Source organism: Phodopus roborovskii, unplaced genomic scaffold (assembly GCF_943737965.1).
Source record: "Phodopus roborovskii unplaced genomic scaffold, PHOROB, whole genome shotgun sequence".
Classification (NCBI taxonomy): Eukaryota; Metazoa; Chordata; class Mammalia; order Rodentia; family Cricetidae; genus Phodopus; species Phodopus roborovskii.
This window is the reverse complement of record NW_026126433.1, coordinates 44,760,044-44,777,490: the sequence shown is the minus strand read 5'-3', so window position 1 is coordinate 44,777,490 and position 17,447 is coordinate 44,760,044. Positions and strand designations below refer to the sequence as shown.

Genomic DNA, 17,447 nt, shown 5'->3' with positions numbered 1-17,447 from the left:
GACCTCAGCTTCCATCAATGCTGACCATGCATACTTCATATGCCGGCTCTTTTGTTTCTGATTCTTATTAATGAAGACAGGATTAATGAAGTTTACCCTTGCCAGTGGACCAGATCTCAGATAATTACAGTTTAGGTAAATATTCTTGACTGTGATTTAGAGTAGGGGTGCACATAAAGAACCCTAATTCTCTCTCAGGTTCTAACTCAGATCGTGAGTGTCAGCGTTCCTCCCAGTATATGCACTCAGGATCTGCCTTTCTAGTAAGTTCTCAGGTATGTCTGCTTCACAGCAGCATTTAAGGAACACAAGAGTCTTTATTGAATTTGTATTGCACACCAATAACAAATATTATGAAATTTGCTCTTGGGAAAGATGTGCCAATATTTGTTTGGAAACAATATGTTAGAAAGTATTTGATAAGCTTGGCTTAAGGTAAAAGTGGTTCTGTTTGATGTTAACAAGAAACATTCTCTGCAAATACTTTAAAAGTTCAGTGGAAGTCCATTTTGTTTACATTATTTATAATTAGGCTGATCTAAGCAAAGATCTAAACAGAGAGTTATAAAATGCAGAAAGGACACCAAACATCATGAGCACATGTGCATTCAGTAAATATTTGCTGCATGAACGGTACACTTAAATTTGCTGTATTTCCCAAATAAAAAGCAAAGGAATGATGCCTTTAACCTCCCAGATTTTTTTCCTTCTCAAATATCACTTATGGTCTGGATGTTTGAATAATAGCAAATGCAACATCTGTAATTTCTCAAAAAATATTGATCTCCATTCATTTGTTCAATACATAGTCATTGTCCATATTTTATGTGGTGAGACATATGCTAAATTATAGGAATATGATAGACTTGGGTTCTACTCTCATGGAGTTTTCTGCCAGAGAGAACCAGTAAGTCAACTATGCTGGAGAAGATTGACCAGTGGGGAGACAAAAGAAATCTCAGGAAATGTAGACAGAACTTCAATCAAGGCCACAAACCAGCTTAATATTTGTTTCATTTTGGCTATTGCCTCAAGGTGACTCTGCTTGAATTTTTTTCATTATGGTTCAGAGCCTATAAAATGAAAAAAAGCTGAAGAAGAATGTATATGTGTTTATGTGAAGGAATGTGTGTGTGTTCTTGTGTGTGACCAGACACATTTGTATAGGTGTCGATTCATATGTGTGCATATGATATTGTAAAGCAGAAGTCAACTTTGGTCATCATTTCTCAGGAGCAGTCCTTAGATTGGCAGTCCAGAAAGCCCCAGGAATTTGCTTGCCTCTGCCTTCCCAGTGCAGGGATTTTTATAAAGGTGTGTGCCTCCATGCTCAGCTTTTTACATGGGTGCTGGCAACTGGACTTGTGTTTTCTTGCTTGTTCAGCAAGCACTTCACTTATTACAAAATCTCCTTAGAGCTGAAAAATACTAGTTTTATATGTCCAGAATTGGTAAGTATGTAGAGACAGAAAGTGAACAACTGATTGTCTGGAGCTTTAAAAGGGTGAAGGGTACGACAAGTAAACTATAACCCACTACCATTATTGGGATGAAAGAGGGTTGGGAGTATATGTAAGTGATAGGAGAGCATGCACATGGTCCTGTATTTAATCCTTAGCATCAAAAGGAAGAAAACCACTGTCTAGCTTTCTTAATAGCCCACTTACTTAGTTCTTAAATGTTTGAGAGGATATCAATAATATTGGAAAGCAGATTAATAGCCCCTTGCCTTCATACCTTCCCTGTTTCAATCTTGCAATCTTTATTTATTTGCTTTGTTTTTTGAGACAGGGTTTCTCTGTGTATGTAGCCCTGACTCTCCTGGAACTTGTTATGTAGACAAAGCTGACCTTGATCTTAGATATCTGCCTGTCTCTGCCTCCCAAGTGCTAAGATTAAAAGCGTGTGCCACCACCACTAGGCTCCCTGTTGCAATGTTGCTCCTGCCCACATCTGCGTTCTCCAGAACCCATCCATCAAGCTGTACCCAAACATATCCATCCAGGAAAGACTTGTTTTTTACTAATTAAATTTGTTTTTCTCTGACAATTCCATGCATGTATATAATACATTCTAAATTGTTCTCAACCATATCTAATCTCCCTTGTCATACCACATACTTCCCTAGACACCCTCTTTTCCACATTCACATCTCTGATTTGTTTTGGGACTCACTGGGTTTAACCAGGGCCATCTGTGTGACCATAGGTTTGGAATGGTTCATTGGAGCTTCCTTGGCTCACCAGTGACAGAAAATTTCACAGATGTTGCCTCACCTAGCTTCTGATAGCCTTTGTTCTTCCTGTTTTTGCAAGGTCACCCTCCTGGATTTCCTTTCTGCACTGCACTGGAAAGGCTGTTTGTAGTTGGGTGTTTCTTTGGGCTGCCAGCTCACAGATAATGACATGGAGACTTCTTATTAATTGTGAAAGCTCAGCTCATAGCTTAGACTTGCTCCTCATTAGCTCTTGTACCCATTTATATTCATCTATGTTCTATCACATGACATTGCCTCTCTGTGTCTCCTAGCATTTCCTGTATGCCTAGATTCCTCCTCCTCTTTCTTTTTCTCCTTGAAAATCCTGCTTGTATCTTCCACCTAGATATTGGCTGTTCAGCTTCTTATTCTTTTTTTCTTTTTCTTTTTCTAGACATGGTTTCTCTGTATTGTTTTGGAACCTGTCCTGAAACTAGCTCTGTAGACCAGGCTGGCCTCGAACTCACAGAAATCCACCTGACTCTGCCTCCCAAGTTCTGGGACTAAAGGCATGCACCACCAATGCCTAGCAAGCTGTTCACCTTCTTATTATATCAATCACAACAACACAACAACAAATACCCCACAACATCTGTTTGTCCAAGAATTCTACCCACATCCTCATCCCAGTTCTCTTCTGCTTACAGGTAACCCATTCTTTCTGCCACTACACAGCCAGGTAGAACTTCCTGCAGCCTATCTAAGCGTCGAAGTTTCTTTCCTAGTGCATATAGACTTCCTGTCCTCATGGAATATCTCTTTGCCTGTCTCTTACAGTAAATACTCAGCTCCTCCCCCACAACATCCATTGGATAGATGCACATAACCTAGATTTTAATTTCTTCCTTGTTCTTGAGTCTATTAAAAGCTAAATTTCTCAATTTTTTCCTCCCTTTCTGTCCCCATATACCTTTGATTTGGGCCAGCAGTTTTGATTTCATGGCTCTTTCAAAAAGGCAATCACATCATCTCCAATTTCCAAGGTTACAATTTTTTTTTGATCTAGGATGCTATTAATTCCCTTCATGTGTCACAATTTATGGAGGTTCACAGAGCATTGATGATGAACAAATGGGTCAGTTAATGAACACAGCTTTAACAAAAGTGCCAATTATTGAGGACATGTAAGTGGAGAGTGGTTTTACTCTTGGTATTCATTTCTGATGTGTTTTCAACACTTTTTTCTTCAGTTTTTCCATAACTCCATCTCCACTGGCATGCTTCAAGTCTCCTGGTTGTCTCTGATTATGTTTGTTTTCTTTGGTCCAAAGCCTTGGATTTGCCCTCCAATTTGTCTGAATTCACCATCAGTTGTCAATAGCAGCTAACTGGAAGGAGGCAGAGAGCCCGAGAAGTAACACCAACCAAACCAGACTTCTTGTTTCAATTAGATTACTTAATACAGGGTTTTCCAGTTCTCTTCAGACCCATTAGCCAACTAAGTATTTTGAAAAACTGTCAGGGAAGAGAGGTTGCAGTATTTGACAGACATGAGTGAATGAATCAGAGAGGAATGGAGCTTGAGCTCTTTCCTAACATTTATATATGGATATAATTTTTTTATGAACCGAAGAAATGAAGGGTGACTTACTGTTCTTGCACAGTATTACTAGTGCACTTTTTATATTTATGCAATTTAAAAATAGACTTCTATATGCATTATTGTATGACTATTCAACATCACTATTTCTAAATATAACCTATGTGTTTTTTGTTGTTGTTGTTGATATCTAAAATTTGCAGTGTGTCATTATCACAAGTTGAGTGTTGCAAACTAAAGTCCTTCTTAACATCACTAAAGGTCTCTAAATACTGTCTTAGTACCCCCCCCCCAGAGGTCTCTAAATACCATAGGTATTTCATATGTATTATTACATTTTTTAAAGTATGTATATAATATTTCTTTAAAGAAAATGTTTTGTAATCTCCGTTTCTTCTTAAATTCATGTTTCATTTTAGCTTTCCCAGTAGACTCTATATTTGTAAGTCTTTTACCTTTTATTCTGACTTTCTTTTCAGTTTAAGAAAGTAAGCACGTGGGTTTTTAACTTTTCTTCAGTGGCCATAAAGCTTAAAATATTAAAAATTTCTTGTGGATTAATCATTTTAGTCAAAAACAGTAGTTGACTAAATAATATAAATATGTTATGAACTTAGTAACTAGTTGTTAAACCTAGAATTGTACATTTCCCTGGCTTGCCTCTTTCTAGGGATGTCCCATGTGAGGAGCTGTTTTTGTTATGTGGGCTTTGTAAATGGATGCTTCTGGTTTCTAGGAAGTAAGAGGAGACCAAGCAAAGATATAGGTGGGGTTGGATGGGACCAACCCCTTTCTGTCCACAGACAGAAGGGGACACTCACAGGGGCAAGAAGCAGAGGTGTTTGTTTCAAACTAGGCACATTTCCTATCCAATTTCTTAGGAGAGAAGCAGCACATGGAGCTTGAGGGTCTGTGTACCGGTTACTATTTAGCTTCCCATGAATATACAACATCCTGAGTACCAGTATGGTCTGACCACATGCCTGCTTAAAGATGGGTACAGAATTCCTGTAATCCTTAGAGAAGAGATTGCAGAGGACATGAGGCAGTGGTCTAAAGAATGGACAGCAGTCTAAAATGGAAGGAATAAAGAATCTGCTAAACAATGAGTACTGAATCACAGGCAACTGGTAGAAGGAATTTTCAAAGGTGAGTTCCTACGCGTGATGGCTACATATGTACTAACTCAACAGCTGAAGACTGTGTGACAAGTATCATTTCCACTTTCCAGAAAGCTGATATGACTTAAAAGTTGAAGATCGATCTTGCAAATATCAAGCAAAGAGGTCAGCAGGCAGTAACCAAAGTAACCAAACCTGGCTGGATTCTTGAGCCTGTCAACACAACCAGAAACATTCTTGCTGTACTCTGTAATGCATAAGTCAGATACTTTGACTTACATGCATACCCCTGAGGGGGATTCCACAGCCTGGGACATTGTTCTGGTTCCATTCTATTGCTCTGACAAGTAACTTTACCAAAGCAATAAAGGGCAGGAAAGAGTTTATTTGACATTTATTCCCAGCCCATAGTCTATGCTTAGGGAATGGTACCCCCATAGGGAGTTGGGGCCTTTTATACCAATTAGCAATTATGACAATGCCTTGGGTCTGGAGGGATATCTCAGTGGTTAAGAGCACTGGCTGCTCTTCCAGAAGTGCTGAGTTCAGTTCCCAGCAACAATATCATGGCTCACAACCATCTGTAATGAGATCTGGTGCCCTCTTCTGGCCTTCAGGCAAACATGCTGTCTACATAATAAATAAAATCTTAAAGAGAGAGAGAGAGAGAGAGAGAGAGAGAGAGAGAGAGAGAGAGAGAGAATGCCTCACAGACATGCCCACAGGTCAATATGATAAATAAATGCCTCAAAGACATTACCAAGGGTCAACATGATAAATAAAAGCAATAAATTAAGCCCTTCTTTTCAAGTGAGTCTATGCCAGGTCAAGTTGACAGGTGTTACTAGGACTGGCATTAAAATCCTCAAATTTAAAAAAAAAAAAGAAAGAAAGAAAGAAAAAATTGGCACTAGTAATTTCTCAGGGCAGGTCTCATTTCATCTAGGAAAAACTTCCCAGAGATGCACAACTACCCATGTCAAAACCAATTAACTGAAAGGAGACAGGGTAATTTATTGACTTGAACCAACTTTCCACAGCATGGTATGTAGCAAGTTCAAAGTGAACTTAGAATTCAAGGCCTGAACAGAGCATGGTTCTTCTAGAGGGTGAATAGGGCTGTAAGTTCTGAAGTGGCAAACAAGCAGTCTCAGTTTGCTGGCTTAAAGGGAAACACTGAGTTGGTCGCTGAGATCTGACTGTTAGGAGAGCAGCAGATGCACAGGAAATTATCGTAGAGCCATAGGACACAAGGGACCCAGATACAGGAGACTTGGGGAATGTTTGGTAGGCAGGTGGGCATATTAATGGAGACTTGTTAGCAGAAGGCTATTGGCTGAAGTCAAAAGTATGGATGAGGAATAAGATGGGATTAAAAAAAAAAAAAAAAAAAAGCCCTACGGAGGAATGTCAGTCTGTTGAGGGAAGAAAAGAAATAAAGTGGAAAAATATAGAGAAAGTAGATGCATAGTCTCATGAACTCCAGAGGAAGTAATGGGGTTTGGCTTGGCTTTATCAAACATGATTATGAGCTGCTGTCACTCTTAAAAACTGTGATGTAACAAAATCAAGAATCTGGAAGGAAGAGTTAGCAGGCAAACTTTGCTCTTCCCACAGCATCTTAGACAGGCCGGTCTGACTTTTATGGACAGGTACACAGGAGAAATCTCTCCTATGTGCCCGAGAAAAAGCAATCCAGGAACACAGTACCATCCTGACAGGGTAGGAAAGACTCCGCTGAATGCAGTCAGTGTGCTGTGGCCAGCCTCTTGGGCATCAGTCTCAACTCCTTATCTAAAAAGAAGTAACAGACTGTCTGATGACTGGGAGAACAGTGGCATTAGCTACAAAATGCTTCACAGACTACACTTCTCTTCCTTTCAAATGAAACTCACAGAGACTTCTTGGACAGTGATGTGATGTGAGCTGTAAATGGAGTTCTTAATTGGTCTTCATAATAAAAACCCAGAGTAGGGTATTTCCGCCTACCGCTGGTCTTGTCCCGCCACCGTGCCAGCCCCAAATAACACACAGAGACTCTGTATTTGATATAATGCTGTTGGCCAGGTACTAGTTTCTAATCAGCTAGCTCTTTCCTAAGTATTAGCCCATTTCTATTGATCTATGTATTTCCACATGGTCTCATCTTACCGGGGAATGGGGCAGGTGTCTCGTCTCCCCAGTCTCTCCATGCTGACTCCTCCTTCCTACTTCCTCTTTCCTCCTTGTCTCCTAGTCCTGCCTATCTTGCTTTCCTATTGGCCAACAGTGCTTTATTCATTAACCAGTATGAGGAACATATTTACAGAATGACATCTCCCATCAAGTCAGACATAGAGGAAAATGCTGAAAGATCAGAGAGAAGAAGGAACAAGTCATCACCACACCTTTCTTCCTTAGCATTTCCACAGACAAGAGAGCAAGTTCCTATTTCCCCCTCCTTACATCCGGTTTCCACCCAGCTATCTCACTTCCTGTCTGTACAGACCTCCAGACCTCTATGGTTAGCGAGTGGCAAGACAGGCTTTATTTGTAAAAGCAAGGTTATCCCAGAGTCAGCTCCATTTTTCTCCTCACAGTAACATGGTCTAGTGGGTGATAATTAACACCATTTTATCAAGGGAAATATGGAGGAAGCCAGCAGTGAACCATATCCAAGGTCCAGAAATCTATTATACTTCCCATGCTGATGCATGGGACCAAAACAGCAGCCACTCCTGTCTATATATGTCACAGCTGCCAGAGAGTTCTCTGGTCCATTTCTTTATGGAATATAATAGTCTGTAGTCATATTGCCTTGGGGTTGCATTGCCTGTTCCGACTATATGCCACCACTTTCCTCAGAGATTAAGAACTTTGATTATTCGGATACATTTGCTAGCCACAGATCAAAATACATAACCATAAATCATATTTTCTTTGGTTGAAAAATCTTTTTTAAAAGCATAATATAATTTTTTTCAGATGAAATGGAATTGGTCTTGGGATGAAATGATGGTCAGTTCGACCCAGACAATGTCACTTGGAAAAGTAAATTACTCCATTTGGATTTCAAACTCCTGTATCATGAGGGGTGCTTTGATATTTCTGCTTTGAAATTGCTAGCCGTTTCCGAGTCTTTTCATGACACTTCAGAGATTTGTAGTGAGGACTTCTGAGTTTGCCTCTCACAATATTTCAACTTCTCTGGCTTCAAGTGCATTGCAGTCACTCCTTTGTAGTCAGAGGATCACTGCATTTGAACTTGATGTGACCTTATAATCAGAGACATTCAAATTAATAGTCAAATGTCCTTTTACTATTTATTTTTTTCAGATAGGCAAAATTTATGTGTGGTAACACCAAGCGTTTGCAAGTATATACAGCACAAAATCAGAGACCCATATTTTACCTCAGGGAAAGAGTGCTAGTATCAGTGCTTGGAAAGCAACCTATGGAAACTAGTCCAGTTCCAGCTGATTACAGCCCGTGACCCAGCATTTGCCCCTTGTCTCCTGGAAAAATCTGCAACCAGCAGGCATAAATAAACAGATGTTTGGAGTGTTAGTTGTAGCGCTATAGACTCCAGAGCACAAGCAGAAGCGCTCTGCAGTCACTCAGTAAGATGAATGGATATGATCCATTTTAACAGAGAGGGATGAACAGATGTCTGCAAGTACCCACAGATGTAAAATTGCAAGCATGCAATTCTGAAATGGAAAGTAGATGGTGATATTATTTATGTAAGGAATTATCACACCCTTTCAAAAATACTCTTGCATAAAGCATAAACTAAAACATAAGCAATGAATGGTAGAGGGCAGAATGCTGGTCATCTCAGTGAGGACATTCAAGAGGAGTTAGAGGAGGGTCCTGCGGGGTTGTCTCTCTATATATTCATAATACTTTTTCTCAAAGTTGAGACTGTGAGATAAAGATGAGAAATGTCAATACTTCTTCCATCTTGGTGATTGGCATATAAGATTTATTGCATTCTCTATGTCACTCAATGAAGCACTGAACAGTTACAAATTTTGAAAGACTACTTTGTGGATGGCTGGTGTTTGAAGTGGACCTTTGCAAAGCTTTTCTGTAAAAGGCCACATAATGAATATTCTTTGACTTTGTGGACATCACAGTTACTGTCTTCACTATTCATTCTGCATAGTGTAAAGGTAAATGAGTGGGCGTGAGCATGTTCCAACACAAGCTTATTTACAAAACAGAGCCTCAAGTTTGGTTTGGCCCCATGGGCCATAGTTTGCCTCAGTTTGCAGTTGCCAGAGGGAGATAAGTGGTTTCAGGAACAAGAAACCCCAAGCAAAGGATGATCTTGGAGACCAAGGAAATCGGGATGTGCCTCAAGAGAGTTAGACAAGGAGCTAAACATTACCTTCCCAGTAGCAGACTCAAAATTAGAGATGAAGTTTGTTGAAGCTGTGGCTGTAGAAACCTATAAACAACAATCCCTGGTGGTTAACATAGTTGGGGGTCTGAGTTTGCATTGTTTTGCTGAGTTAGAGTCTGCCTCGTAGGGTAGTGGAGAGGTGGGTAGTGGAGAGGTTTATCTCAAATGGTTTCCTTCATCCTTCCCTGGTGCTCTGGAATCCCTAGGATACAGAAAATAACTGGGCCCCATTCTATTATCGACTCCCGCACAATCCAGTTCGTTCCTGCCCTGATGTCTATGATCCAGCAAGGTCACTCTGAGAGTGGGGCCTCCAGTTTGCCTGCATCTTTGGCTATTGCTCATCTGCTGAACCTTCTCTAGAAATCACAGGTTTCCTGCCATAGACCCTTCTTTGAAGAGCTGATAGAAGGGACTTGTTTTATCTTTGGCTGCCTAGTGGGTAGCCTGCTCGGGCTTCAAAGGTCAGGCCCAAGGGCATTCACTTAAGGGAAATACTTCCAATACCAGCTTTCTCTCTCTCTCTCTCTCTCTCTCTCTCTCTCTCTCTCTCTCTCTCTCTCTCTCTTAATACAGTCTACTTGGGCCAAGCTAGTCTGCTTAGGCCATCAGCATTTATAGTCCTGGCACACTTTGCAAATTGACAACATTGTCAGGCCAGAAAGATGGTTAATAAAACCAACAGGAGTTATTTATGAGTTTCTTCTGATACAAGCCAAACACAAGATGTGAGAGTTAAATGAAGTACCCTCGTGCTGGCATTGCTGGCAGCCGCAGCAACATTCCTGAGAGGTGGTTAAATGCCAGCCATTTCTCTGAATAGAAAAGGGGTTCAGGCATCACTGAAATGCTAAATGCAGGTCCCAGTTGGCCCTCTGACATGTGTGTGGGATAGATGATAAACCGAAGGCAGAGATGTGCACCTTCTCTCCAACTGTGACCCTTACAGAATTGCAAGCTGCCTCAAGTGCCCTTGAAGTAATAAGGACACCTCCCAGCAGTCATTGAAAGTAAACAGTTAAGCAACAGGCTTACCTGTTCTGGTACGGAGATGCCAGGTCCTTGGCCAACTTCTTATTGCTACATGGGAAGGAGAAATGAGATATTACACACACACACACACACACACACACACACACACACACACACAGAGAGAGAGAGAGAGAGAGAGAGAGAGAGTGTGTGTGTGTCTTGGAAAAGAGAAGGAGAGGAGAGTCAGACTTGGCCCCCATTGTGGAGATTTCATCAGTATCTTTCCCTTTCCTAAAAATTGGAAGTTTGCTTTACTTCCTCAGTTCTTGGGAGACACAGCTTCCAGGGATGGAGGCCAGATGTTTGCGTGCCCTTTTAAAGTGCTCAAAGAACGCCTGTTACTAATCACCACATTGAACATTGTTCACACGAAGACTTTCTGCCCCGAATCGATCTGGGCATGTCTTAGCTCTCTTCTCTCTGACAACGGTGAGAAGTTGCTGAAGGAGAAAGCATGCTGTTTAAGCCTATCAAGAGTCCAGGATAAGCTGATGTTGAAGTTAGGAGCAAAGGACCAGGCTGGCCATAAATCTTTCCTGGCTGAGACTTGAAAATTTTTGGTTTTGTTTACTTAGAATGTTAATAATTTTGGAAATTATTAAAATAGAACCAAAATACTCTCCTTTTAAGAGGCTATGGGGATCACAAACCACTCCACAGATACAATATGCTGAGCAAATCCAAGTCTCAACTCTTGCCATGGGTCTGCTGGGAATGTGGCCATTCTCATATGACACTTCATGTGTGGAACCAAGGAGGCCCTTAAAAGAAATTTGGACTTAAAATTTTAATAATTGTGGTGTACAAATGTTTTTATAACAGGAAAGAGCAAATCCTTTCCCTGTCTCTCGGGTCTTCAATGTTTCTTCCTGTTGGTCAGTGCCATCCACATTCTCTAACATTAGCCAGTGTTTCTGGTAGAACCATCACTGGGGCAATTTTTTCTAATACCCTACCTTATCTTTTGAGAAAAGATCTCACTGAACCTGGGGCTCATTGATTAGCTAGATTTGCTAGCCAGGAAGCCCTGGTTCCCCCTTCTCTGCCTTCTAGCCTGGAATCACAGGTATGTACCTTCATGTCAGGCTTTTCTTTTCTCTGTTTCTGGGGAATCTAACCCCTAGTCTTCCTGATTTCACAGGAAGCCCCTTCCCCACTAAGCCATCTCCTCTGCCCATGCTTTGCAGAGGTTGAGAGACACCAAATTACCTAGGCTCTTCCTACTCCTTTTCCAAGCACGGTAGTTACATTTTCCTCATACCTTCACATCCTCTGTGACCATTAGTTAGCTTTCCTTTACTGAAACAGAATACCTCAACTGAATAAGATAAAAGGTCTGTTTTGGCTCACAGTTTTGAAGGTTTTAGTCTATGGAGAAATGCCAGATCAAGGGAGGGATGTGTGGCAGAGAAAGCTGCTCACATCATCACAGCCCAAAAATAAAAGTTTGGAACTGAAGTTCTGCCTTTGTATGTGTATGGCTTCTGATCTGGATGGGGGATGGGGGTCCTCTGGGGTTCTGATGCTGGTATGGAGTCGGCATGGGACCAACCTAGGCCCTCTGCATATATCTGGCAGTTGTGTAGCTTGGTCTTCTGTAGGACTCCTAACGGTGTTAGCAGGGGCTCTCTCTGATTTTTTTTTTTTTTTTGCTGGATTTTGGAACCCTATTTCTCATACTGGATTACCTTGCCTGCCTTAATTAATATTAGTCTTATTGCAACTTGATATGCCATGTTTTATTGATATCAATAAATTAATTGGGGGGGGCGGAGAAGAGGAGGAGACCCCAGTCTCACACTCTATTTCGAGGGCATACCCACAATGACTTAAAGGCCTCCTACTAGATTTACCTCTTAAAGGACCCTCCACATGCAAACTCTGGGGCACTCACATGGAATCTGGGGGATGTTTAGCTGCAAAACTGTAACAGAAAAATAAACCCTGGCATTGAAAAAACTTCTGATAGTGTTTAAGCTAGGATCAGTTCTCCAGAAATACCTGATGACAGAAGGAATCATTTTTGGGATGATGTACAAAGCCACTTTTCACTTATACCTGGACTACTAACAGTGATACACACTGTGATTTAGCACAGGCATTTTAACAAAACTTTACAAGAGTTAGTTATATTCATGGGAGCCTAGATTACAGAACTGGGATGTCTAGATTCAAGTGTTTTGGCAAGTTGGGTAGCCTTTCCAAGCCTGTTTCCTCATCCATGAAATTGGGAAAGCAGTCATACCTATTTAGTGCAACTCTGATTATTAATTTCATTTACATGTAAAAGGAAACAGAAACCTTCTGATATAACTTGGGAACAAATCAATTGCAGTTATTCTAATATTAAATTACCTCCTAAGCTTAGAATTTGAAGAATGCAATCTGGGACCAAGGCCTCAGTTTACTTTGTTGAAAAGTAGGCACTCGATGGTAGGTAGAGCCTAAGGCTGATTCAAGACTCAAATAAGCTGTGAGGAGACTTCAATGTCAAGTAGTTAAGCCAGCATTAACCCATAATGTGCACACCTGTATGGTGGTCAATGCTCGGTGCAGTTATTGCTACTAAATGCATCTTGGCTTTGGGCTACATCAGCACTACTGGCTTTAATTTTTCTGAAATCATTCAACTTACTATTGCATAGACGATATTTTTCTTCCTGTTGTGACAAAATACTCGGCTTAGCCATCTTTTAATGGAGGAAGGGTATATTTTGGCTTACAGTGTAAGAAGGGATATTGCCTGCCTCTACAGGGAATGTATTGTAGCAGGGAGTTGAGTGGGACTCTTCAGCAGTGAGGAAGGAAATAGCAGACAGAAAAGAGCATCAGCTATCCCCTAGTGACTCACTTCCAATCAGCGAGGCCTTACAGCTAGGACCTAAGTATTCAAACAACAAGAGCTATGAAGAGATGCTTCCCATTCAAATCACAGCTCGGCCTTCTCCTAACAGTGCTACAAGGTACTTGCTGTTGGGTACAGTGTGTCATAGTCACAGCTGACTCCCGTGGTACTGTTTAATCATGTCAGACAGACTTCCAGGTCTCTGAGCATCATAAATACTAAATACTAAAAGTCATAAATACTAAAAGGAAAGATGGTCACTACATAACCCTTCTCAACCAACTGTTTTCTCTTGGCAGGATGTTCTGGAAGCTCTCGCTGACCTTGCTCTTAGTGGCTGTGCTGGTAAAGGTAGCTGAAGCTCGGAAGAACCGGCCTGCGGGCGCCATCCCGTCACCATACAAGGATGGCAGCAGCAACAACTCAGAGAGATGGCATCACCAGATCAAAGAGGTGCTGGCCTCCAGCCAGGAGGCCCTCGTGGTCACCGAGCGCAAGTACCTCAAGAGTGACTGGTGCAAGACACAGCCACTGAGGCAGACCGTGAGCGAGGAGGGGTGCCGCAGTCGCACTATCCTCAACCGCTTCTGCTACGGCCAGTGCAATTCCTTTTACATCCCGCGGCACGTGAAGAAGGAGGAGGACTCCTTCCAGTCCTGCGCCTTCTGCAAACCCCAACGTGTCACCTCAGTCATCGTGGAGCTCGAATGCCCTGGGCTCGACCCCCCTTTCCGAATCAAGAAAATCCAGAAGGTGAAGCACTGCCGGTGCATGTCTGTGAACCTGAGTGACTCTGACAAGCAGTGAAGTCACCAGAGCAAGACACAGCTCAACCCTGAGCGCCCTTGCCCCTGGGTCGCACCACCTCCACTTCTGTCGAGCCTACTACTCACACTCTGCTCGGTGTCCCTGTCAGCAGCAAATGCATCTCTTAGGGCTACCAGTGTCCTTGTCACAAATGTGGACCGCAAGTCATCATGTCCCAGATCCACCCTGGGCCACACTCGTGTCTCCAAATCCAGGCTGTGGATCAGGCACAGAAGTTGTTGGAAAACACTCTCAGAAACCAGACAGGACTTTTCAGGCGATGCGCTGTCAAAAAAGGCATTGACATTTCCACCATGTGGAAAAGCCAGTGTTTCTCTGGCCACATCCTACACTCCAGCTCAACCCTCCTCTGGTGAAGAATGCACCACTCTTCTTTCACAAACTTCTGTTAGCCACCAGACCTCTGTGGTGTGGGCATTCATTCTTCTGATCCGGGAGCTGCAGGGCTCAGTGGCCTCTGTGATGTCGACTGGGGCAGAGTCCATAACGGAGTTGCTCACCCTCAAGGGGTCTCCAAAGCAAACCTGATTCCTACGAGGACAAGGAGAGTAGAGTGGATCAGGAAATGACTTCCCTAGGAACCGTGCTAAGCAGGCCAGACCCTCCACACCTCTAGACACCACCACCCCTTTTCTTGCTCCTCGTAGCCCCCAACTGTGGACTCAAGATGGACTCTGGTGCACATGCTATTCCTTCTGCCATCAGTCTGTTACCATACAAAGGGTTTCTGTATTAATGTCACTTTTATAATGGATCTATTGTGTAAAAATCTGTTAAAAAGTATTATCAACCTATTCATGTATCCACTCACATGTTGGGACTCTGATTTTGCAGCACCATCTGAATAAGGAGTAGAACAGGGAATGATCTGTAGAAAAGGTATTTTACCAGGAAATACTGCCAGGCTAGCAATTCAGCGCCACACACCTGTTATCAGGTTGAGAGTGGAGGAGGAACAACACCTCATGATTTTACTTTGAATATGACATCACCGGAGACACAAAAACATTGCAGCATAGTGTAAAAATTGGATTGGGACAGAGCATCTACAGAGGAATCGCTGGGAAGTTGTAATGCTTGATGCACACATGTGAAATGAGACCTTGTACTGTCTTCACTGCCATAACACTAAGCAAAAAGTATTTTCTATTAAAAGTCATTTAAAAAAATATATGGAATTGAGACACTTTGTGGCACAGGCAGAAATATAAATTAACCATAGAGGGTAGTAATGTAGGTGAACTTTCACTCAGAAAATAGCATTCTTTGCAAAGAATAGACTTCTAAAAATACTAGAAAACTTAAGTCACCCTTTGTGATGAGTGTGGAAGTCTCTATAGTGTGGTCTTTTGATAGGAGGATATGAAAGAATCTTTTTTCCTTCAAAATTACACTCAAGTTCAACCTCCTTGTACAAGTGTCCCTGTGAAGGACATGTATGGAATCTAACAAATGTGAATGAGAAGCCATTGGTGGGGAGCAGAATGCATTAATATCCTTTGGTTGGTAATTTCCTAGTGCATGCTCATACCCAAGAGTGGGTTTCCTCGTGTGCGAGAGACTGTCAAACTCAGACTTCTAGATGCTCAGTAGTGGTACTGGCTCTCTAGCTTGTCACCTGGAGAAGAGGACTGGGGTGAGCTGGGGTGGGATGTATCAGTGACTCTCTTGCCTGTGTTGTCATGCAAGTTTTCTAGTTTACTTACATCTGCAACACAGCAAACCCCAAGCATAGATGTTGTGGTTTTGAAGGGGGTATTAGCTTCAGAAATGAGAGTGCACAGCCTGGAATCTGGAGAGAGAAGCAAGAAGAATGGAGAAATTGCCGAGGGCTGGGACCCCTAGGATGAAGACAAAAAGTGAAGTGGGTGCTGAAGGTCAGAGCTACAATTTTCACGTTTAGTAGACAAACCTCAAGCTAGAGCCATAGCAGAGCATGCAGCAGACAAGCTGTGAAAGACATCTAAGTTTCCTTAATGGAGGATGATTAGTACAACCAGAGAGGAGGAGAGTCTCACACCCAGCTGCAAAGCCCACCCATATCACATTCGTAGCAGGACCCACACGAGTAGAGGAAGAGTTTAGCTAGCAACCCACAAAGTACACATGTTGACACTTTTTTTGAACCCAGTCATGGGTGTTCCCATGAAAGCAATATGATATGCTGTGGTCTGAGGCTACTTCTTGGGTTATTGTATGTATAATGTTTACCTTCGAGTGGCTCAAATTGTATTTAAATTTTGTCTTGTTTATAAATGAAGAAAAGCTATAAGTATAATGTAATTATTTTATAGGTATACTATTAAGTTATAGTACAAATAAAGATACTCTAGGATTATATATGATCCGGGTGTCATGTGGCCATAAAAGCCGAATTCTGCATTTGTGTTCTTGGGTCACCAGGGTTCTTGATGAACTCAGAGTGCATTATCCAGCCTTTGGGAGTGGTCCATGTCACAAACTGTCCTTGGGGACTTGGGATCTTCTAGGAGAACCAGAAACAAGCATTGAAAAACAAGTATTGGTGGGGAAGACTTGCAGTCCAAGTCTATAGGTGCTTCTAGCCTTTCCCAAATCAGCCACCAGCTGAATAAAGAATGTAATCACAGTGTTCCTGGAATATGAAATATTGAATGCGGAAACTTTGAGACACTTATGCTACAGAAGTCCACCGAAAGTCTCATTGTCTCTCTTGTAGCCAGTGCACCACACTCGTGTCTTACATAATCCAGAAACTGTACTGAGTTTTGCTTCCTTTTACATTGACTTTCCACGGATTTCAACATTTCTTAATTTAAACACGACTCAGTTCACAGTGTTGTCATTTTCCTGCAAGTTGAATTATCTGCCATTTAAGAAATGCAATGATCAATAAAACATAAAAATCTTAATAAAGTTTTGTATGTGTGATTCACTATACAGACTTTTTGATTTAAACTCAATGTGACAATAATTCACCTTAGTTTATTAAACAAGGGTATTCCACTTCAATCCATGACATTAAAAGTGATTTGTTTGTAGTGCTGGCTGGCTGACTTTTAGGTTGTAAGGTCAATGAAAAGGAACTATTGATACTGAGAGAACAACTCAAGAGTGTAAGACTAGAAAATTTACTTAGTGATTGGTTGATTGATCTATTGCCATTGATTATTGTTTGCATGGGAGATAAGAGCAGATCTTAAGTAAATCATCTAAAGCTTCTTTGACTCAGCAGCCTCAGGACCCCATCACTTCTGTGATTCGTTCCCTGGGTACCACAGCATCTTCTCTGTGTTCTCCTTTCATTCCCCTGTGTTGTGTGACTTTTCCTGGAGAGATGTGAACATCTGTTAATCTCCAATTGAATTTTGACATCAGATCAAAGAAAACCATTCTATTCCTGTCTAACCTGAGTTTGTTTTGAAAGGAGCATGGGTGAGCAGTTACTTAGAAGAGAA

At 41.7% G+C, this 17,447-nt stretch overlaps 1 protein-coding gene across 1 annotated transcript in view; it reads left to right on the top strand.

Annotated features, from left to right (window-relative positions):
• Positions 1–16,905, top strand: part of Grem2 (gremlin 2, DAN family BMP antagonist) — a 92,141-nt gene extending 75,236 nt beyond the window's left edge. The window contains exon 2 of the mRNA XM_051186362.1: positions 13,482–16,905. Coding sequence (XP_051042319.1) covers positions 13,483–13,989 — 507 coding nt within the window. The 5' untranslated portion in view covers position 13,482 and the 3' untranslated portion in view covers positions 13,990–16,905. The remainder of the gene's footprint in view (positions 1–13,481) is intronic.
• Positions 16,906–17,447: the final 542 nt, after the last annotated feature.